Source organism: Prionailurus bengalensis, chromosome E2, assembly GCF_016509475.1.
Source record: "Prionailurus bengalensis isolate Pbe53 chromosome E2, Fcat_Pben_1.1_paternal_pri, whole genome shotgun sequence".
NCBI classification, from domain to species: Eukaryota; Metazoa; Chordata; class Mammalia; order Carnivora; family Felidae; genus Prionailurus; species Prionailurus bengalensis.
Genome location: NC_057352.1, coordinates 25563273 through 25586232, shown reverse-complemented (window position 1 = coordinate 25586232; position 22960 = coordinate 25563273). Strand labels below are relative to the sequence as shown.

General features: G+C 47.8%; 2 protein-coding genes across 2 annotated transcripts in view; both read right to left on the bottom strand.

Annotated features, from left to right (window-relative positions):
* The window catches only part of GPT2 (glutamic--pyruvic transaminase 2), a 35220-nt gene extending 23486 nt beyond the window's left edge, over positions 1 to 11734 (bottom strand). Inside the window, exons 1-4 of the mRNA XM_043600804.1 lie at positions 11615 to 11734; positions 11134 to 11397; positions 3581 to 3670; positions 1386 to 1494 (exon numbers count right to left, since the gene is read on the bottom strand). Of these exons, the coding sequence (XP_043456739.1) occupies positions 1386 to 1494; positions 3581 to 3670; positions 11134 to 11376 (442 nt within the window). The 5' untranslated portion in view covers positions 11377 to 11397; positions 11615 to 11734. The remainder of the gene's footprint in view (positions 1 to 1385; positions 1495 to 3580; positions 3671 to 11133; positions 11398 to 11614) is intronic.
* A 3981-nt stretch (positions 11735 to 15715) lies between these two features.
* Positions 15716 to 21886, bottom strand: LOC122494311 (60S ribosomal protein L30-like). Its single transcript, XM_043599376.1, has 3 exons — positions 21879 to 21886; positions 16569 to 16916; positions 15716 to 15818 (listed from the first exon to the last, which is right to left on the bottom strand). Exons 1-3 carry the CDS (start codon positions 21884 to 21886, stop codon positions 15716 to 15718), a joined length of 459 nt encoding a protein of 152 aa, XP_043455311.1.
* Positions 21887 to 22960: the final 1074 nt, after the last annotated feature.

Here is a 22960-nt window from a genome sequence, read left to right as displayed (position 1 = left end):
AGAGCTTGGAGGCCGGGCCTCTGGGCTTATTGGGCAGCTCTCTACCAGCTTGTGGTTTAGGCCTTGCCACACAAGGTGCTGGCCCACACCCTACCCAGGCTGATGGGCAGGAAGCAAGGGGCAGCTGGCCCCTTCCTGAGAAGGACACCATTAAGGACAGTGACCAGGGCACCTAGGTGGCTCAGTCAGTTAACCGTCTGACTTCGGCTCAGGTCATGATCTCATGGTTCATGAGTTTGAGTCCTGCATTAGGTTTCTGTGCTGATAGCTCAAAGCCTGGAGCCTGCTTCAGATTCTGTGTCTCCCTCTCTCTGCCCCTCCCCACCCTCTCAAAAATAAATAAACATTTAAAAAAAAAAAAGGACAGTAACAGACTTGGACAGAGGGCTGGTGGGGTAACCACGGCAGGGAAAGCAAGCATAGAGCTCTCAATTAAGGGAAAGAGCAGAAAAAGGGAAGGGAGAGGCAGGGAGATGGCAGAGAGGCCAAAGGTAGCTGATCCTCTGCTGAACAAGCCATAAGAATCCTTCTTCCACATTCTAGAACATTTAGGCACGTGTCCTAAAAAAGCTCTAAGAACAACTGTTTTTCCTGTAGTGAGGAAAGCTGGATCTCCTGTGTAAGTGCTGGGCAAAGGAATGGGGCAAAAACAAACAGAACAAAGAACATAAGATGAGAACAAAGAGCCAGAGGGCCAGAGGCTGGAAATCCATCTCAGCAGCAAAGGGAGAGAGAATATCATTTTCACATGTACAGGGGCCAACTTCTGGGGCCTCCCTCCATGGAGCCCTCTGGTGCCTGGTGTGCCCCCTCAATAAGGAGGCAAACGGCTGGACATGGGCTTCCGGCAGAGAGGACCAGAGGCTGGGGTGGCGGAAGCACAGCCAGAAGGAAGGAAGCCACCAAACAGGGGTCACAGGCATCTCACAGTACTTCCCTTCCCCCGTAACTGACTGCCACTTGCTGGATGCTGGGCAGGGGCCACAGACAGGCAAGAAGGCTAGACAAAGCCACACACTGCACCCAACTGCCTGTCAGTGAAGCCAGTCACTGGGTTAAACTCTCTCCTCTGACAGAGGGCTCAGCTATCCAAGCTGGCTCCCAGGTGTAACACCAAAACCCAGGCAAATGTAGGCTCTTGTACCTGATGTGCCCCGACTTACCAAAGAGGGCATTGACCTCACTGCCTAGCTAACAGGAGGTTAGCAGAGCACAGACAAGAAGAGGAACACTATTTTTCCCTTTACTCTGGAGGTCACCATCCCATGCACATTCACACACTCACTCACATGAATAACTCTCCATTCAGGGTCAGGGCCCAAGCCCATGCTCAGAGCACACTTTCATTTCACACCCTCTGGGACCTGGCAAGTTGGGGGCCTCACCCAGGCTGTTTCCGCCACAAGCCTGTAGGATCCTCCGGGCTCGTTTCTTAGCATCTTCTGGGAAGCTGGGGCTGTCCAACAGGTTTGGGTAGGTACAGAGTGCCATCACCTGGGGGAAAAGAGGCATGGCTGGGCTCCCAGCACCCCCACCCCCACCCCAGAGCCCCAGGATACGAAGATGACAACTCAGGGATGTGTGGCAGATGTGCTCCACAAGGGTTCCAGCTGGCAGGAGCTTGGGGGCGGGTGGGGGAGGAGCACACTGGGCTCTCATGCTGAAAGGTGGGGTACATCAGGACCTGGGCTTGGGGCCCATACGGGGTCTTCCAGAAGAGGATCCATGAGACAGAATGAGCCTGTTACTCAGTCCCTGGCACCAACTCTTCCAAACAGGACAGTAGTCCACACACCAGGGGGCTCCTGAGAAGGGGCAAGAACTGAGCAAGCAGGTAAGCCCCAACTGACAGGAACATAGACCTCTTCCTAACTCACAGACTGACTGGCCCTGATCCCCGTGCCCCAGGCCCCCTCCCCCTTTCTCACCATCATCCCCTTTCCTGGCCAGAATTGAAAGCCGGTCAGCTTTCTCATCTCTATAACAGAGAAAATCACCCTAACTTCACAAATTAAGAGGATTAATCAAGGAAATGTTTGCAAAAGTGCTGGTAAACCCCAGCTCACTGGGCAAGTCTAAGCTGGCAGCTTAGGAACTGTGCCAGGACCACTAAGGGGAGGAGGGTGCTCATAGCTCTGACCCCAGCTGGGAGACTTCAGGCAGGTGCTGGCTTCTTGGAGCCTCATTCTTCTTCATTTGTACAAGGGCAGTGACCCAGCCCTCCTCCCAGGGGCACTTGTGAAGAAGAAAGGAGATGAGTGAAGGCTGCAGGAGGCCAGCATCAGGTAGGAGAGGCTGGGCTTGCCAAGGCAGAGCAGGATTTGGGAGCATGTCAGCCAGACAGAAAGGTTGAGGCAACAGGAGCCTCTTCATGCCCAGAGTCCCAGACATGTGTGGGGAACATCTTTTGCCTCTCCCCTTCAAAGCTGCATGATTCCAGGACAACCAGGGCCCCCCAGCCTCCTCCTGCCTCCACTTCCCTGGCTGAGCTGCTCTATTTGGTCTGATCCATTTCTCCATCTTGGGCCCAGTTTGGGGTCTCTTATATTCACAGTCAGCTGGCATGCTCCTGAGGTTAGCAGCAGTGGCCACAGCAGGGGAGGCCAATGGATGTCCTTCAGGTCAGTGTCAGCCTCGGTTCTTTTCCTCATACCCTATGTGTGCTCCCTGAGCTAAGGTCCCCCAGCACCCCCACACCCCTCCACCAAGAGCTGGGCAGGGTCGCCCCTCCCTGTATCGCCCCCTGCAGCAGGAGACACAGGCTGAGAAAAGAACTGGGGACTTCAGTGCTCAGCTTCCCTGCCTGCCTGACCCTGTGAACCTTAACCACACAAGGACCATATTTTGCTCCAAAAAGGGCCCCAATTCTCCTCTAGGAAACAGCTTTCATCACAGCTGGTCTCCAGTCTCTGTTCAGGAGGCCCTATGGCATTCTCACACCCTATTTTTACCCCTCCAGCCCATCAATCCCACAATTTGAGCTCATGCAGCATCCTTGTGGTTGGTGCTCAAACTGAAACATTAAAACCTGTCTCCCGGAGACCTCAGGAGCAAGCTGGGTCACATCAGCAAGGCAGCCAGGAGAGCAGCAGCTGACAGTGATCACCAACCCCACACTCTCCTGCTGGGCTAGGGATGAGCGTTTTACACTCATCATTGCACTGAGGCCCCCAGCTGTGCTCCAAGGCAATGCTCTGGTGATCTCCACTTGCTCAAAGCCACACAGCTGGTAAATGGCAGAGTTAACACTTAAACTCGGGGTGTCTCACTTGGGAAGCTGTATCTGGACTCCCACATACCACCTCCCAGCCCATTGGGACTCTACCTCTCCAGGCTGCCTCTCTGATGCCCTCATCAACCAAGCTCCAAATTCAGTATCCAAGACCATGGACCATGGAAAGGCATGCCTGGGAGTCTTGTACACTAGAGTAACCCCAAAATGAGTCTAGGAATTCTAGACAACTTTGGAAGGAGAAGAGGTTGAAGGAGAGACCCAGGGGACATCAGAGAAATGGGCTGGCTCTACCAGTCTCTAGTTCCTTGCTCTCCCAGCAGCTTCTGCTCCTGAGGGCCAGCTTACCTGTCGGAGGAAGGTTATTGGCTGCTGGCCCATGGCCTGGGCATCCCCAATGTTGGCACGGATGACCTCAGTGAATGGTTTCTTGATACCCTGAATAGAGAGAAGGCAACAGGTGGTTACTTGGAGACTCTCAGATCCTGGATTCCAGAGGCCAAGCAATGCCCCCACAGGATATTAATAAACACTCCTAATTTGAGCCTTAGCAGGTGTCCGGCATAGTGCCAAGCCCTTGACATGGCTAGCCCCATTTAACCTTAACCACCACCCCCGTGAAGAAGAACTAGTATTAATCTCATTTTACAAATGAGGAAAATGAGGCTTCAAAGGTTAAGAAACTTGCCTGAGGTCACTCCAAGATCACTCTTCTTAACCACTATGCTCACTGCGCAGCACCACCCCCCCGCCCTTCTGAGAAGGCTGAAAGAGCTCTCCAGGGCCGCCACAGCACCCTGAGGCAGCTGCAGGTCCAGGGCCAGCCAGCTGTGGCCTGGGAGGGATGCCTAAAAGAGGGCCTTGGGGCAAAAGTGGTAGAAGGCAGGGGTCAGCAGCAGAGGCTGCCAAACATCAGGGAGAGGCTCCCACTACTCGTCCCCAAGTGCGGCTCCACCTTGACAGCCTAAATAGCAGGGGCACTAAGGCCACCCTCCCCTCCAGAAGACCCCAATCAGCAGGGACCTCTCAGGTTGTTCCCCTGCAACCTGACTTTGCAGAATAAAAAATGTGGGTTGATTTTTACTTTAAAAAAAAAAAAGCATCAGGGATGGAAAGACTGGCTGATGAGAAAACACATGGCCACTGCCTGAACAATGTGTTCAGCACAGGAAGGAGGTCCCAGAGAGGAGGAACTCAGAGACCTCACCAACGGCAACGTCACTGGGGGTGACTGAAGGGGTCAGTCCTGGCTGATGTAAAGGGAAAAATGCACTTTGGATGGAACACCGTGGGGATCTAGAAATGTGGGGATTCCACAGAGCTCCTTGATAAGTCCAGAATTAGCCATTGGAAGAGTAAGAATCAGTAGCAGTTTCCAGGACCTCCCAGAGCGGCTGAAGGATTATCCGAGACAAACAGTACAAAAGCACTTGGCAGAGTATAAACATCATCATCTTACAAAGCCGGACCAAGGACGAGGCTGAGAGGGTCGTGGTGGAGGAAGAAGGAGGTGGGGCAAGGAGGTGGCAGGACCGAGGGGTGGCCTGGGTAGAAGGCCTGGCCACCTTCCCATCTCCAGCTGCCCTTTCCTCAAGGGCATGCTAAACACAAATTTTAAACATACAATTCTATGGCTTTGACGCTTCTCTCCATTTCACACAATGTGTGAATAAAAGCACCTTTAGAAAACTTCCCCTTTTTTAAAATCAGTAATGTATACTTTAAGTAAAAAACAGTGGCACACAAGTTTTCCTGACCCTCATCTGCCACCCCTAAGACCCTCCTCTATAGAAATTCTCTGGCTGCTCTGGAGCAAAGAGGCATGGGTGGCTGAGGAGGGTGTCCCATAAATGGCCCTAGACCTTCATAAACAGGGCTTAATAAGTCTCCAAAAGCTTCTGTGGGGGAAAGCTCCCTTTTAATTCCCTTGTGTTCCTTCTGCGGAGCTCTTTGGAGGTGGCCAATATGGAAAGAGGTCCCAGGGTGAATGGGAGAAGCAGCCAAAGGGTCCTGAGGGCCAAGGCATGGGGTGACACCACCCTCTGCTCCAGGGATAGGACAGGAGTGAGAGCACGCACCTTAGAGACAGGCAGTGAGACATGCGGCCTCAGGGCTTGCCCCACAGATGGGAGGCAAGAGGCTGGGGATGGGGGAGGGACCCAGGCCATTGTGTGCAAAGGGGCAGGCCTGACCCAGCCCTTGGCACTGGCCTGGGCTCCTGGCAGAGGTCCCTCTATCAGCCGGAGTGAATTGCATAGTTCTCAAGGCTCAGTAAGCTGAACACAGGTGATTTCCATGGTATGGGCATAGTCCATTCTTTGGTAGGGAGTAACTCGGTCACAGTCGAGGGCCAAGAACAAACATGCAGCTGCGGGCCCTCAGCCAACCCAATGCAGGGAGGGAATGATGCCTGGAACAGAGCGCTGGATGTCCCTTTCCCGTGCCCTCCCTCTGCACTGCTCAACCAATTCAGGGCCTGCTGACAAGGAGCCTGGGAACACTGAACATCTTTCTTGGGTCTGGGTACCCACAGACCCCAGACACTTTGCTGTGATGGATGTTTTGGGGGGTGGGGTGGAAAACTGGCTCCCGTGAATGGGCCTGCCCAAAAGGCCACCATATAGAGGAAACTTCTGGGCAGACTTCTGTATCTGGACACTCAAGATCTACATGGAATGGGAAATACCAAGGAGCAAGGGACAGACTCCTGCTCACAGTGACTCATCCAGGTCTGACAGGCACACCCAATGCTAACCTTGCTTCAGCCCTGCCCAGGAGCCTGCCAGGTCAGCACTAGCAACCTAGTTTCCTCTCACAGTATCCTAGAGCCCATCTAGATAATCCACCTGCATATATTCAGCCCAGAGCTGCCTCCCTGTGCAGCAATGAGATGAAGGTCCCACCCAGGGGAGCTCCCTTCCCAACATTCAGCTTAGGTAAGGATCAGGGGAGTAGGCCCCTAGGTTCTTAGGGATGCATATTTCAGCTGGTGTTAGCAGGGAGAAAGAAAGATTATCATTGTCTTCCCTGCTTACAGGCCCAGCATCACCATGAGGGCTGAGGGGATGCCAGATGATTTTTTTTTTTAAGTTTATTTTGAGAGAGAGAGCAGGCAAAGAGAGAGAGAGAGAGAGAGAGAGAGAGAGAATCCCAAGGAGGCTACAGAGCCTGATGCACAGCACAGAGCCTGATGCGGGGCTCAAATTTACAAACTGTGAGAAACCTCAGCTGAAATCAAGAGTCGGACGCTTAACTGACTGAGCCACCCAGGCACCCTGGATGACAGATGATTCAAACAGGCACATGGCAGTTTCCTTGAGTGAGTGATGGCTCCTGTCATTTCATGTGACATGTGGGTGGAAAGGCTTGGTAGGACAGTTTTTCCCCAGATAATTTCCTTCTCATTCAACAAATACTTATGGATTGCCCATGCCCAGTGACAGGAATGAGCAAAACAGGAGATACTACCACCCTTCAGAGCCCAGGCTGGTAACGAATAACACGTGGGTGCAGGAAAGGGAGAGAAGGCACAGCAAGTACCAGGCCAGGAACACCATGTGAAAAGACCTTCAGGCGGTGGACAGGACTAGGGCAGGCAGGAAGTCCTACAGACAGCCCCAGAAGGAGGCCCCAGAGACAAACTCAAACCAGTCCACTGTCCCTGAAAACAGGTGCATTTCACAAGGGAGGAAACTGAGGCTCAGCACTGGGTCTGGTCCCAACCATTGTGGAAAGACAAACAAAGCTAGAAGAAACCCAGCTGAAGGTATAAATGCCCACAATTAAGAGACTAGATGGGAGCTCCAATGGCTGAGTTTCCTAACCACGAAAGCAGGGAAGGCTGGGTGTAGGCTTCTGAACTCTGGGGGTCTGTGGGAGGGTCAACCATAGAAACTGAGACTCACAGGGCAGAAGCAGGGATGAAAGATGAATGAGCTCCAAATAGGATAATTCATGACAGCAAGGCTAAGGCCCAGGAAAGACAGAGCAAACCCCACAGAATGCACATTCCCAGACCCAAAGAGGTTCAGCACAAAGGCAAGGACAGGGGTCCATTGGTGCCTCTCCTCAAGCAACTCTCATTAGTTTGAGAAAACGGCTCTTAAGAGTTCTAACTGGCTTCTAGCTGTTTTCAAAGCATTGTTATGGACATTGCAAACTAGGCTTTAGGAGAAATATTTTGCAAAGGAATAAACTGAGGCTAAGGTAGTCTGAAAGACCTGTCTGAGGCCCACAGCACATAAAAGCAAAGCCCAGGGTGTAGGTCTATGATGACTTGAGCAGGGTGGGTGGTAGAGGGTTCATCCTATTATAAGCCCACACTACACATTTATTTTATTTATCTTTATTTTTTGTTTTTTATTTTTGAGAGAGAGAGCATGCGTGCATGCCCATGCACAGTGGGGGAGAGGCAGAGAGAGAGAGAGAGAGAGAGACACACAGAATCCAAAGCAGGCTCCAGGGCTTGAGCTATCAGCACAGAGCTTGACACAGGGCTCAAACCAATGAACTGTGGGATCATGACCTGAGCTGAAATCAGATGCTTAACCTACTGAGCCATGCAGGTGCCCCATCTTTATTTTAGAGAGAGAGAGAGCATGCACGCAAGTGGGGGAGAGAGAGAATCCCAAGCAGGTTCCACGCTCAGCATGGAGCCCAATGCAGGGCTCGATCCCATGACTCTGGCTGGGATCATGGCTTGAGCTGAAATCAGGCATTGGACACTCAGACACCCCTACCTACACATTTATTTTAAAGTAGCATCTAAACTCTGAAGAAAATGACCAATTAGATTTCACCACCTGTGCTTGGAATAGCCAGGGTTTTCAATCTTAGTTCTTAGCTGACTATAACCATGTGTTATAGCACCCCCCATTTTTTACCAGGGTTTAGATGAGCACACACTGATGTTAACAGTCATAACCAGTTTTTCCCTCTATTTATGAATGTTTTGCCTCAACTGTATGTATTTTACAAATAGAAGTAAAGCCATTCCTCTGTCTCTACTTGTGCCAACTTCCTCCCCTCCTGCAGTAAAGGAAAAAAGAAGTAGGTTGAGGAAGAACTGACAGATCTTTTCAAAACTCCTGCTAATTGCAGCTTATTTTTAAGTGCCGCTCCCAGCTAACAGCACGATCTGAAAAGCTAACAGTGTCCCCCCTTTGGAGCTGCTGTCAGGGAGAAACAAGGCCTCCCTGAGAGCACACAGACTGGACTGGAGAATGGCACCTTTCATACCCACTTAGCCAACCTCCCGCCTCCTTCAGGCTTTCCTGAGGATTCTCCCCTCTATCACAGAAGGAAGAAGGATGGGACTCACCCATGAAGCCACCCCAAAGTCAAACACCAGAACCATGTGTCCAGCCAAACAGTGGGTAGTGTTTGCAGAGCACATGGTGAAATAATTCCATAAGGTAGCATAATGGCCAGGACACCTTCAGATGGACAAGATGGTACAAAAGTCAGGGCGGGGGACTTTGGGCCCACAAGCCACCTCTTTCCTCTTATAGACCAGGGAAACCAAAGCCCAGAGAGCATAGGAGATTCACCCCAAGTCACCCTACTCCCTGCAAACCCTTGCTCATCCCATCTCTACCCAATCAAACCCTTTATAACATCAGTCCAGTTTCGGTCACTGCAATACAAAACAGAGGTAGAAAAAAAAAATGAAGCTGTGCCAAGCCCAGCCCTCTCCCCACCCCCACCCCCCCCCCCCCCCGCATGCCAAAAAAGACTGGGAAAATATGGCTCTCTCAGAAGGCGCCCTGTGTAAGCTAGTAAAGTGGACAGAGGTGGTCTCCCAAAATGAAAGGTTTAGGTGAGGCTATGCCAGCTTGGTCGAGCTACGTCTCTAGCACCTAGTCTGGGAAACAGAGACTCAGATGAAGTGAGAATAAAACATGAAGAGATGGGCTTGAATGAAAACACCAGACGATGCAAAGTGGACAGAAAACACCTCAACTCACTCAGGAGTAGGCCATGGGAGTGTAGGGTGTCTATACCAGAAATCACAGGTGTTTCTGGCTTAAATGACCAATAAATTTGTCCACCTCAATCATGGAACCATACCCTACTGGAAACCCTTGATAGTTCCCCCACTTCACACCACAAAACTTTGCACCATAAAGTCCTGAGCCCAGCACCCAAGACTCTAGTCCCCCTTTTCTGTTTCATTCATCTCTCATATGCCCCTGCCGTAGCGCTCTTCCAACAGCACCATCCCCTTCCACAAATGCCCAGAATTTCCCAACCTTCTGTCTTTGCTCACAGCCCTGCTCCCACATGGAATGCTCTTACATTTTTCTCTGCTAAAAAATCCCACCAATCTTTAAAAAATTGGGGGAGGAGAGGCTCGGGCCGAGAGAACCGTATGGCAGTCAACCTCCTGAAGGCAAAGACAGGGCCCCTTTCTGTCCTAATCATCCTCCTACTTCATGAAGCCCACAACCAAGCTGTTATTTAGCAAAAGATAGATAGGGATAATCCCTGGAACCCCTACCAGCTCTGGAATCCGAGAAATTAGCTGTAAAGTGATAAACCAGGAACAATCTAATCTCAGCTTTGTTTTAACAGGAAGACTGTTGTCTCCAGAACCGTCACCTCCAGTCAGCCAGATATCAACAAGAAGCAGAGCAGCAAAACTCATGTTTTCTGCCCCTGGCCCATAGAAACTGAGCCAGCCTCCTTTAAGCTAAACCCCAATCAAACCCAAGGAGTCAGAGGGAGACACTGGACTCTGATTTGTCCAGCTCATTAATTTCAGTCAGGAGAACTGGGCATTCCACCATAGCTTTTTCCCATGCATTCAAGGGACAGTAAGTAATCAACTTGCCCCCCAGTCATCCAGTTCTAGTGCCTCTGAGAGCAAGATCAAGGAACCCACCCCCACCCCCCCTCTGGGTTAGAACTATCTTAAGCAAGCAGCTATTTCATCAGATCTTACAAATCTTAGCAGTGTTTACTTTTTTTTTTTTTTTTTCCACATTGCCCCTCTTGACATGGCCTCCTAAATTCCACTCAGATTAGGACTGGTGTCCTACAGGGGCATCTCTCACAAACACCCAGTCACCCGGTTGGAAGGAGGGAGAAATCACCCCTGGGGATGTGGTCACTTTACAGCAACTATGAACTAAAGCCATGATCCTAGCCAGCCAGCCACTGAGATGAAAAAAGTCCCAGAGCCATCCTACCAAGGCCCCAAAGGCCCAAGATTTTGACTACTCACTAGGGACGAATGTGTCCTCAGAAAACAAAATGTGGTGGCTAATCAAGGTTCCAGTGAGGGGCCTAAAGGAAGGAATTGTTCAGGATCCTCTTCCACACCTCCACTCTTGTCATGAAATCATTACTGGCAGAATGACCCAAAAGGTCTCAGATGGAAAGGAAAAGGCTTTGGGAACAAACCCAAGTCTTAGAGCCTTCCTCCTTCTCCTCCAACCTAACTTGATATCCTTCCCACCACTCTCATCCAGCACCTCCTTACACCGCTCCTTCCTTTTACTTTCTTCAAAGCACTATTCACTATCTGAAATTCTCGTCTATTTCTCTACTGCTTGTTGTTGCCCTCCCCCCATGGATCTTGGTTTCACTCGGGTAGGACAGTCACATAACGTGCAGTGCCTGGCACTACAGTCGCTCAATTACAACTGATGAATTCAATTCAACAAGTGAACGGTATCTAAGGGCCTTACTTTGTGCCAGGTGCCCGGCACTACTGGATGAAGGAATGGGAGATGGACATTCTTCTTTTAGCCAACTAAGGAGCTGGACACTGGGGTGGGAGTAAGTCAAGCGGGTGGACCCCAGGCGCAGGCAGCTACTGCTCTCCCCCTACCCCACTTCAGCTCCCCTTGGGCCCTACTAGGGCCCTCCCACCCCGCTAGCCCGGCGCCCGCACTCACCCGCTGCAGCTCGAGCTCTATCTCACCGGCCTTGAGCACGATGGGTCCCCGCACCGCGTACTCCACAGCCTTCACCTGCGGGTTCATGGACTCGAGCGTAAGGATGCGCTCGCGTCGGCTCCGTTCCGGCCGCACCTTGAGCACCGCGGAGGCCTCGGCGGCCGCGCTGCTCTGACTACGGCCCCACGGGCCTGGAGTCCGAGGGCAACAGCCCAGCCGGACCAGTGCCGCTGCCCGCTGCATCGCGCGCCCGCCCAGGAAAACCTTGGCACAAAAAGAAAAAGAACGAACACGTCGTGCACAATCCAAGGCAAGCACCAGTGCCCCCGCCCCCAAACCCAGCCAAGGGCCTTTTCAGCGAGCAGTGCCAGCCTGGCTCCGGGGCTGGGTGCCCATCCCCCGGCGACTCGGACCCTCCACCGCGCCACTGCAGAGCCTAGCAGTTTTGCAAAAGCTGCACCTAACGCATGCATCAACGTGCCTGTCGCCACCGCCTGGCCACCCCTCGCCGCGCCCCGCTAGCGCGCGCGCTTAAAACTGGTCCCGGGCTCCGGCACCAGCAGCCGCATCTCAGCGCCCCAAGCCCGCACAGCCCGGCCCCCAGCTATCGCACACCCACAGCCGGCGGATCCGCCCCGGGCCTGCCCACTGACTCCTGGGCCTTGTAGTTCCCCAGTCTGCTTCTGGAGCTGGTGTGGGGGACTGGATCAACTACAAGTCCCAAAGTGCCCCGCGCCGGCCCGATTCGGGGCTGGACAAGAGGCGGGAACGGTCTTCGGAAGCTGCCCGAGTGGGAGGGGGCAGCCTCTTTGTCCTCGCTGAGGGTGCTGAGAGTTGGGCTGCGGCCAGAGTTGGGCTGGGGCCAGCCAGGGGCTGTTCTTTCAGCCTTCTGCGAATTTAGAGCTATTTGCAGCGTCTCCTTGGAGGGCATCCCGCCTTCCCACAGCCCCTCCCCCCACTACCCAGTACCTGCGAGGAGGCAGGCTGAGAGATGGTGCAGTCCTCGTCCGGAGTTTCATCATCCAGGGCCCTACAGTGGCTGGTAGGTTAGGAGTTTGGGACTTCACTGCCACTCTTACCCCTTCTGAATGTGGGTTTCCTTGTTAGAAAAGCGGAGGTCTGAACCTAGATTTTAAGAGTTATTGTGAGAATTAAAGGATCAGCACCTGGCAGGTACCAGGTGGTCAGGCTTTTCCTGACTACTCCATCTGGAGTCTTTCCCCACCGTCATTGCCTCTTTATTTCCTTGCAAGCATCTGAAATTATCGTATTTATATACTTCTTACTGACTTGTTAAGCTCCATTCACCATGTAAGCTCAAGAAGGGCAGTTTTCTTTGTTCATCCTATTCATATGGCACCTGTAAAGTTTCCTGGCACACAGTAGGCACTAGTAAATATTTGAAGAATGACTGCTCAGCATAGGATAGCTATTATTTTTGGCAAAGATATTAACAGGCAGAGGCACCCTGGCTCCCTGAGGGTGGGCAAGAATAGGACTGGAAGACACCAGGTCTGAGACCCCAAAATCCAGGGAGTATGTGAGAAAAGTCACTGTCCCTCTCTGGGCCTCAGGTTCTCTATCTGCAAAGTAAATTGGATTAAGTAACCTGTAAGGTCCCTTCCCATCTTGGAAACACTGCCTAGGTGTTTTTCAGGTAGAAAAACAGCCCAAAGCTCCCTCACCCCAATAAACACACACACTCACAGTAGATGTGTGAAAGTAGGAGGGGGGGGGGAGAGGAACTTAAAAAACACGGCAGTGTAGGGGCACCTGGGTGGCTCAGTCAGTTAAGCAACCAGCTCTTGGTTTCTGTTCAGGTCATGATCTCACTATTGTGAGTGTGGGTGTCCTCACTCAGCATGGAGCCTGCCTGGGATTCTCTCCCTCCCTCCCTCTCTCTGTGCCCCTCTTCCCCTTGTGCTTTCTCTCTCTCTTTCTCTCAAAATAAATTAGCAAACTTTAAAAACAAAAAACCCTCCATAGCAGTGTAGGGGAGAAGGTACTGGAAAATCCAGGTTTAAATGTAGCTACATATAGTCCCTTACCTCTTGATTGACTTTGAGCATGTTACCTAGCCTTTGTAAGCTTAGTTTTACGTCATGGGGCTGTGAAGAAAGTTCAGTGAGGTAACTGAAAAAGCCAAAAGTTTGGAACCTAGTGCTGTGGGTCAGTCTTATTCATCCTTGTCAAGAGAATGCCATATACCTGGATTAAATAAATTGATTATCAATAAAAGGGTAAATGGGATGGAGAGAGCAGCAGAAACCAAAAATCTCTCTGAATATTCCTATTAGCAAACTGGCTTGCCCACCAAAGACCCTGGAAGTTTATTTGGGCGTCTCATCAATGGTTCCACCTCCAGCACCTATGTCTATACTGTCTTCTTCCTGGCTTCGGTCTCAGTGGTCAGGTATTCAGTTTCCAGGTAAAAGATTTCCCCCCAGGGAGTTTGGCTTTCCTAAGGACTACACTGCCTTCAACGTCATGTTCTCACCTGCTCTGCCCAGTTGTGGAGAAACACACCCACACACCCCTCCACCTCTAAACACACTTAATCTTGACCTGCATCTGATGTCAACACAGTCCCTCACTGTTCACCCAAGGGTTGGTGCACTTCCTGTTGTCTCCACCCCTGATCAGAGGGGCAGAGGAGGTAGAAGGAAGGGCAGGCATAGAAGGGAACACAAATCTATTTGCACAACTGGGAAAAACAATGCCTAGCACACAGTCCATCTACGTGGGCTCCCACGTCATCATGGTAGAAAACAAGTTAGTGTCCCAATTATGTCCTTTGCCAACCTGTCACGATTACATGAAAAGAAAGCTCCCTTTCTTTCCTGTGAACCATGCTTTACAATCTGCAAAGCACTTTCCTATCTATCACTGCATTTGAACCTGATTGACATCAATGAAGTGAAAAAGGCAGGCATTATCCCCATCTTACAGGTGAAGCTCAAAGAGATTAAGTGACTTATTCAGATGGCACAGCTAAGTGTAGAGCAGGGACTGTGATTTCTAACCCAGTGATGTAGCCCATACCTGCAGGGACCAGGCTCGTATAGCTCTCTGGGTTTGGAAATTTGCACTGACATTGCAATGCACTGGGCCCTTAAAAGGCTTATGGGTGGTAGTTGTGGTGATGTTGATGGTGGTAATAGTGTGAACTTTGCCTTTACTTTGCCCTTTAGACCAGATTGGTGTGGGGCAGGAGCAGGCTCCTAAATATTAAAGATAAAACCTGAAATAGTCATGAATGTCCTCCCTGTGAGCTGGATGAGAACTCCAAATACACAGCAAGCTCTTGACGATCCACATAATTGGGAAAGTCATTTGTTTGCAAGACATGGTACGAGTCTTCATTTCTTAACAAGTTTTTACTTCATTCCTTACCATGTACCAGGTACTGGCCTGAGCTCTGGGACTATAGTGAGTCACACAGATGGTCCTTGCCTGCACAAACATATAGTGTCTTAGGAAAGACAGACATCCGGTAGATAATCACACACACACAAGCATGTGATTACAAACTGTGATAACTACTGGGGAGAAAAAGGACAGAGTTTTATGAGCACTTATAGCCCGGAGGTCTGAGTGAAGGTTTCCCAGAGGATGAAGCCTATGAACTACCCAGAAGCCTGTCAGGATGATAAGGGATAGCAGTACTGACCCATGTGGTAGACATGGGGATGTGCCCTCACCCATCAAGGAAAAACTTGCCTAAAAAATAGGAGAGGAGAACTTGCCTTCAACCAAGGGGTGTGGTTAGCAGACAGCCTCTACCTGTCAGTGCCATCAGTGTCAGCCTCACTTGCACAGAACTGCCTTGCCTGAGGTTGCCATCACACCCTAACTGGAGAAGCCTAAACTTAGTGACAGAGCAAGACTCAGCAAGTGCTGGAGCAATATTTGCTCCAAGCCTTCCCCAGGAGGTTGGCTGAGGCTTTGGCAAGCCTGCTTCATGGCTTTTCTTTCTCTGCCCAATCCTGCTTCCTCCCACTTCCACTTATAGAAGTAGATCCCTAATATCCATCTTGCACTTCACACTCCATCTCTGTCAGTGATGAGGCAGACAACATCCCAGGCCAGGGACTGATGAGGAGCTCCAAGGAGGCTAGGGTGACTGTAGAGCAGACAGTGAGGAAGAGGGGCAGAGCTAGAAGACAAGGGTCAGAGGTGAGTGGTGTTGGACAGGTGGCCTAGGTCCTAAATGTAAGAATTTCAGTTTTCATCCTAAGAACAATTAGAAGCCTCTGGAAAGCTTAAAGTAGGGGAGTGACACAATCCTATTTATGTTTAAATTCTGCTGCATGAAGATGGATTGTAGAGGGTGCGAGAGGATGGATTGTGGTACCAGCAAGGTCCACTGTTGGCCTGGACTGAAGAATGGATGATGAGAAATAGGCTCTTCTGCATCTCCAATCTGGTCTAAAGGGCAAAGTAAAGGCATATTACCTTTTACATAGAAGTTCTCTGTCAAATCAATGAATGGAGTAGACTCTACAAGGTCCGAGCTCTCTACAAGGTCCATGCTCTCAAGGTCCTTGCAGCCCAGCAGGAGATGGGCAGTGCATAGTAAGTGTTAAGAGTAGCCCCCAAGAGTGCAGAGCAGCCAGTCCTTGTAGTCAGTGAGGGCCAGAACAGAAAGTGAGAGGATCTTCCAAGAGCAGATGCACATTATGGTGCTGGAGTGAGAGATGGATGACATTCCAGAATGTCAAATCATGCTCAAGTTGGGTGCTCGGGTGACTTAAGGGTAACTCTTGGTCTCTTGCTCCCAAGGACACTTGGGGAGCTCAGTAGAAGTTAGTGCCCTTAATAATCAAATGCCTTGATCCAGGGCAGTGATTCTAAAGTGTTATTGAGGAGCCCCTGATTGTTTCCTTAAAATGCAGATTCAGAGTTGTACTTGGATTTGTTGGTTCTGAAACTCCAGGGGTGGGTTTACCCAGGGTTTTCCTATAATCAGTATTTTGATGTGCACTAAAGTTTGAGAACCACATCAAGGTTTGAGAACCTTGATGTGCAAGGCAAGGCTTGGCAGTATCATAGTGGAAAAAGCATAGATCAGAGAGTTCTGAATTCTGGTGCCAAATTTGTCTCTAACCTGTTGTATGTATGACCTTGAGCCAGCACTGTGCTCTTCTTGGGCCTTAGCCTCCTCATCTGCAGAACAACCTGCATTTCTATCTGATTTCTAAGTTACTGGCTCTAGCTTGAAGATATTTCAGCCTCCTCTTCAAGCCCAACTGACTCCCTCAGTCACAGCTGCAGCCTCTGCTCACTGAGCCTCAGTTTTCTTACCTGTCAGTAAGGTGATGACAGTGTTTAATCCTTCCTGAGAGGATTAAACAGTGTTAAAAAAAATTTTTTTAACAGTGTTTTTAAAACAAGCTCTGGTCAGTTTTATTAAAGAAAAGTTTTGCATGATTTGCTTTTCACCAATCTGTTCTGGCATGCTTCTAATGACATCAGAATCACCTGGATCAATGCTAGTCAGAGTGCTTACTCTGTAATATTTCTTCCATGCTGTGCTCAAATTAATATTATTGCCACTGTAGTGATGGGCGCCAGTTTTAGCCAACATGCCACAGTATTCTATCTCAGATTTCCTCAAGGCTGGGCAGTTGTTGGCGAGGACAACCAGTTTCACTTTGCCATATCTGATTATTTTCAGAGTCTGCTTGTACCCCAGCATGTACTTTACACTTGTCATAACGAGTTGGAAACTAGAATTGACCAACTCCAGCGACTTTTTCTTCTTTGCTGCCACTATCTTCCTGCTTTAGGTGTGAATCAGCCCCAAGCAAGATGCCTGGGAATGACAAGACTAAAATGATATTTTTCTTTTTTTCTTTCTTTCTTTCTTCCTTCCTTCTTTCCTTCCTTCCTTCCTTCCTCCCTCTTTCTTTCTTTCTTTCTTTCTTTCTTTCTTTCTTTCTTTCTTTCTTTCTTTCTTTCTTTCTTTCTTTCTTTCTTTCTTTCTTTCTTTCTTTCTAAGTAGGCTCTATGCCCAACATGGAGCTTGAATTCATGATCCCTGGATTAAGAGTTGCATGCTCTATAGACTGAGCCAGCCAGGTGCCCCTAAAATGATATTTTTCAACTTCTTTTTTAATGGCTATTAGGATAGATTTGAAAATCTGAAAGAATAAACAGTCCATTGTTAATGATGGTTATCTTTGAGTGGTGGGCTTATTGATGACTAATTTTTCCTTTTGCTTAACATACTGTCAATGTTTTAAAAAATAATGATAAGGGGCACCTGGGTGGCTTAGTTGGTTAAGCGGCCAACTCTTGATTTTGGTTCAGGCTATGTTCTCACAGTTTATGGATTGGAGCCCTGTGTGGGCCTCTGTGCTGACAGCGTGGATCCTGCTTGGGATTCTCTTTCCCCCTCTCTCTGCACTCCCCTACTCGTGCTCTCTCTCTCTTTCTCTCTCTCAAAATAAATAAATTTTAAAAACTTAAAAAGGTCATGACCTCACTGTTTGTAGGTTCAAGCCCTGTGTCCAGCTCCATGCTGACAGTGAGGAGCCAGCTTTGGATCCTCTGTCTCCCTCTCTCTGCCCCTCCCCTGCTCTCTATGTCTCTCCAAATAATAATAATAATAATAATAATAATAATAATAATAATAAATAAATAAAATTTTAAAATGCTCAAAATAGTAAATTTTATGTATATTTGACCATAATAAAAAGTAATCACAAGGATTTCCTGTATGTTGCAAGAAAATTTTTTTTTTTACTTATTTAGAGAGAGAGACAGCAAGAATGAAAGGGGATGGGGCAGAGACAGAGGTGAGAGAGAAGATGCGGGGCTCAAAGTCACCAACTGTGAGATCATGACTTGAGTGGAAATCGGAAGCTATTGACTGAGGCACCCAGGTGCCCCACAGGAAAGTTTAAAAAGGGAAACAAAAAAAACCAAAAAAAAAAGGGAAACAATGTAACTCTTAGACTGTTGTGTTATTTCAGAGATGGCTACTGTGAGTGGATCTGGGAACATTTGCTCAGGCTTCTCCATCTCTCTCTATCTCTGCCACAAACCAGTCAGCTTCTATCCTTGCTCCTCATGGTTCCCTTTCTAAATAAAGGTCATTTTTTTAAAAAGTCAGTCTTGAGATTTGAGGAGAAAATTAGCAGGGAATTTCATTGAGATCCATCTGCTCTGAGTCAATTTGAGGCAAATTATTGCCTCCCTAACAAGCAAATATTAGTTGAGTTGAGCTAATAGCCAGGACACACGTATCAGTAAAGCTTTCGAAATGACCTGCAAAGTGGGTTAAAGATAAACTTGTAAAGATACAAAGCCAAGCTAGACAAGGCAACTGGCATGTTCAACGTAAGTGTAATTTACAGAGATTGAGACAGAATAAAGACATTTCACAAAAGCAGTATTTACAGTTCAGTATTGCATTGACAACATGTCAAAGCAGAGGTAGAATGTTGTGGTCTTAGCAGCCAAATCAAAAAAATCCAGAAAGTACTGAACATGAGGAGAGGAAAGGGTAGAAAAGCAAAGGAGAAAGAGCAATTGTATAAGCTTCAGGAGCAAATACAGCCTCTTTCATTCAGTGTATTTGTTGTTCCACATTCCTTGATTTCTTGCTTCCTGGTCCTGCGGGGGTATGAGGACTCTGACTTTACTTTTTCCATGAAGGACATTGGGGAGACTTCAGAAACAGTCCAAGAGACCAATATAAAGAAAACCCTTAGCAGCAAACTCAGTGATTTTAGCTATTCAGTGCCTTAAAGCACAGACAAAATATTAAGCAATGGCTTGAATCAGTATCTCCAGCTGGTTTATTCTCCAACTTTTCCCAGATATTTTCTTCATGAAGCCACATAATCTTTCACCTAGAGAGGCTTGCAAAATAGTTTCAGGACCTAGGAACTTAGGAGAAAAAAAATATTTATGCAAGGTCTTATGCTTTGAAAAAAAATTTTTAATGTTTATTTTTTTATTAAAAAAATTTTTTTTGCATTTATTTATTTTTGAGAGACAAAGCACAAGTGGGGGAGGGCAGAGAGAGAAAGAGACACAGAATCCGAAGCAGGCTTCAGGCTCTGAGCTGTCAGCAAGAGCCCAATGTGGGGCTCAAACTCACAAACCATGAGATCATGACCTGAGCCAAAGTCAGAAGCTTAAACGACTTAGCCACCCAGGTGCCCTGCAAGGCCTTGTTTTGTAGTTCTCATTTATTCTTTTAGATTAAAAAAAAAAAAAGTTTACTTTCAACTTCACGTGTTTTTTTTGTTGTTGTTGTTTTGTTTTCTTTTTGGAGGGTTTTGTTGTTGTTGGTTTTTTGTTTTTTTTTTTTTTGTTTTTTTGTTTTTTTTTTTTTTGAGAGAGAGTGCATGCAGGGCAGAGGGGCAGAGGGAGAGAGAATCCCAAGCAGGCTTCGTGCTGTGAGCACAAGCTTGTTGGGGGCTTGAACTCGGTAACTGTGAGATCATGACCTGAGCTAAAACCAAGAGTCGGAGGCTTAACCAACTGAGCCACCCAGGCACCCCTCTTTTAGCTTTTAAATTCTCGCTCTTGTTCATTCTTCAGACTCTTCTGTGTTTTAAGAAATTTTAAGAAAGGAAATCTGTTTCTTATGTTATGCCTGGGGACACAGGCACAGATATTTACCTAGAACATTATCTGTGATTTGGGTTTGGCACAAAGCTTTCTTTATTAATAATATTTTTTAATTATAGCTAATATTTATTAAGCATTTTAAATGTGTCAGGTTCTGTATTAAGCACTCTACTGCATTGTCTCATACAAGCTTCAGAACAACCCAATGACATACTACTATGATCCCCATTACATAGACAGGAATACTGATGTTCAGAAAGATTGGGCTACTTGTGACAATCACATAGCTAATAAGTGGCAGAGCTGAAATTTGAACCTAAGACCTCAAAGGCTCAGTCCCACAAGACTGCTCCCACTTTGACACTAGTCACAAGTAGAGTCTCCAAGCTACCTGCACTCTGCCTAAACAACTACAAACTCAAGCGTTCCCGAGACACTCCACTCAGGCTCAATAATTCTCTAGAATGACTCACAGAACTCAGGAAAGCACTATACTTATGATTACAATTGTATGATAAAGAATACAACTCAGGAGCAGGTAAATGGAAGAGATGAACAGGGCAGAGTATGGGCAGGTGGGGGGAAGTGCGACGGCACAGAGCTTCCATGCCCTCTTTGGGCGAGCCAGCTATGATAGGAAAAGATAGGATTTAGTAGGCAGAGAGGGAAAGATTATGACCTGAGGTCCCTGGGTGGGGAAAAACACATGTTTTGGAACAATGCTGGGAGCATCTGACCACAGCAAAGCTCGTTGGGCATAAAGTTCCTCTTAAGAATGTGACAGATATCATCTACTCCCCCTCAGGTTTCCCTCAATAATTTGACAAAAGACCTGACTAAAAATAAGTAGTAGATCATAAAACATCTATAAGTAAACCTACAAGGAATGATGTGGCCATAGGCCACCCCTCATACAATGGAAATGAGCCAATCAGGAATGGACAACCCAGCACCTAGAGCTATCAAGCCAATAAGGGAAGAACCCGAGAAAGAACAAGGGGGAAGGGATGGGGAGCGACCAGAACCTTATAAAACATGGACCCTTGCCTGTAGTCAAAGGCATTCACTTTCAAATACCCGCTCTCTGCAAAAAGAGCTTTCCTACTATTCCTTTCTGACCTTATACTCTAATAAGCTTTTTCCTGCTTCTCATCCTGTGTCCGCCTCTTCATTCTTCAAAGTGGTGAGACAACAAAACCTGGGTATTGAGGTAAAAAATCCTACAGCATTTCTTTGGGGGCTTGTTTGGGATATCAATGTCTTCCAACCATAAGTTAAGAGTAGCCAGCACCCCCCTTTTTCTTTCTATCATAAATAAAACTCTCAAACTAAATAATGGGCACCTGATCTCCCAATATAATTGGGAATGTCAGTGTGGTGGAGCCCCAATTTCCTTTTGAGAAAAACTTCTGGATGCATGGGCTCAGGGGAGGCCAAACAGCAACTGATGGGTCCTGACCAAGGCGACTTTTTGATGGATGCTTGAAGGCCTTTGGCAGGACCTGATCCCTGATCATCCATTTGGGTAACCAGTGGAATTCTCTTTCTGTCTTGGCCAGCCTCTCCCTTTGGGAAATGGGTGGAAGAGCCCAGGACTGATCCCTTGGATATTCTCCAGGAGTTATCTGGATGACTTCCAAGGGGTCTTACTCACAAGTTTCCTAACTACAGTGGAAGGCAGTCCTGTGCTTGCTTCCATTTTTGACACTCTGGCATGGCTCACCTCCCAGGTCCCCATTTTTTGGATCTTTGATTTTCAAATGTCTCTTCCAGAGCAGAGAGCAGCACTGACTTCCATGCCACCTGGGCTCACCACCCTCCTCCTGCTCCTTATGTCCATGGAGTGGATGGGAGAGAAGACATTTGGCAGGCTCCCTCAAGATGCAGATGATAATTAGAGCCAACTGTCTCTGGTTAGTCTACCTCAGGATGGGGACTTTAAGTAAGGAATATTCCCAAGCAGCTGCCAAAACTCCTTTTGTTTCTAGGAACTTCCCCATCTTTTCTGGCCTGACATGGACTGCCCATTTCCACTTGGTGGGAGAAAAAAAATATCTGCATCTACTCATCTGTCTGAGCTGACAGGCTGCAGGACCAGGAGACCTCTCTCTCAGCCCTCTGGGCTTTTATCTGTGTCCAGGCTTCTTTATGAACCTCACCTCTTCATCTTCCCCTCTCTATTCCTGTTTCTGCCCCACCTTGGGTGCGGCCTACAAACTGGTTCTTATACAATCCTTGGTGCCTCAGGGACCACTGGCTCTAACTCCTCCTTTGCTGTCCAGGGGCAAAAAACACCCCCTTACTTGTACCACTTACTTCAGATTTCCCCACTGGTGCCCCAGATAAAAATTGACAATGGTGAACAAATTGATTGACTTTTAAATGGACACAGGTGGAACATATTCAGTATTTAAACAGGTTTTAGTTTATTGGTTTAATTAAGATAGACATGTCTTTAGAGTTAACTCTAATCAGCACTAAATCCAAAAAACTTTTTCTACCTAGGTTTACTGAAGGTCAAATAAGCTCATGTTATGTCTGTCGCAGTTTGCAAGCAAAAAGATGACTTAAAATGATAGTTAATTTGGTCTGTCTCAAAGTTTTCATGGGTAATCATTAAGATAGCTTTCAGGTCTTTGATAACCTGAAACTATAAAGTTTTTGTTGGATGATAAACTGGATTAAATTCATTGGACATTTAGGCCTCTTCCAAATTGGATGGAATGCTGAAACATTATTTACTAAACATAGGTTTGTGCTTTTGACTTATTGCAGAAAAACTAAGGATATTTGGGTCTGTTGGAAAACATGCTTTGTGCTTTATTGATTCATAAGTTTGCCGTTTAAGGAATTCTGATGTAACAGTTCACTGGTTACTACTGAGTTTTCACTGGAGACTAAGGTTTCTAAGAGTTAAAATTCTCTAGATGTGGTTAAGACTGATGGATATAAGGAAGGCAACTCTGTATATAGAAAAGTAGATGTGTAAGAACAACATAAGGAATGGAAATACATTTTTGCTGAAGTAAAAGGAAGACATTTTGTCCTAAAGTGAAACTGGTTCTTTGGAGAGAGATGGCTTGGGACAAAATTTGGATGCAAAGAAAAGTTGTAGAAGGTTCATGAAGGGAAATCTTTGGAAAGGAATTTTATGTGTGGTCAGGATGGACTAAGGTTAAAATGATATACACTGATATAAGATTATAATTGCCCCTCCTTTGATCCAAAAACTGGGGAAATG

Coding starts and splice junctions, on each gene's coding strand:
- LOC122494311 (XM_043599376.1), bottom strand. Junction 15,819..16,568: donor CCAGAACAGATTGGTGAAAA/GCAAATCATGCA, acceptor CTCTCACTCCAG/CACCATAATGTGCATCTGCT.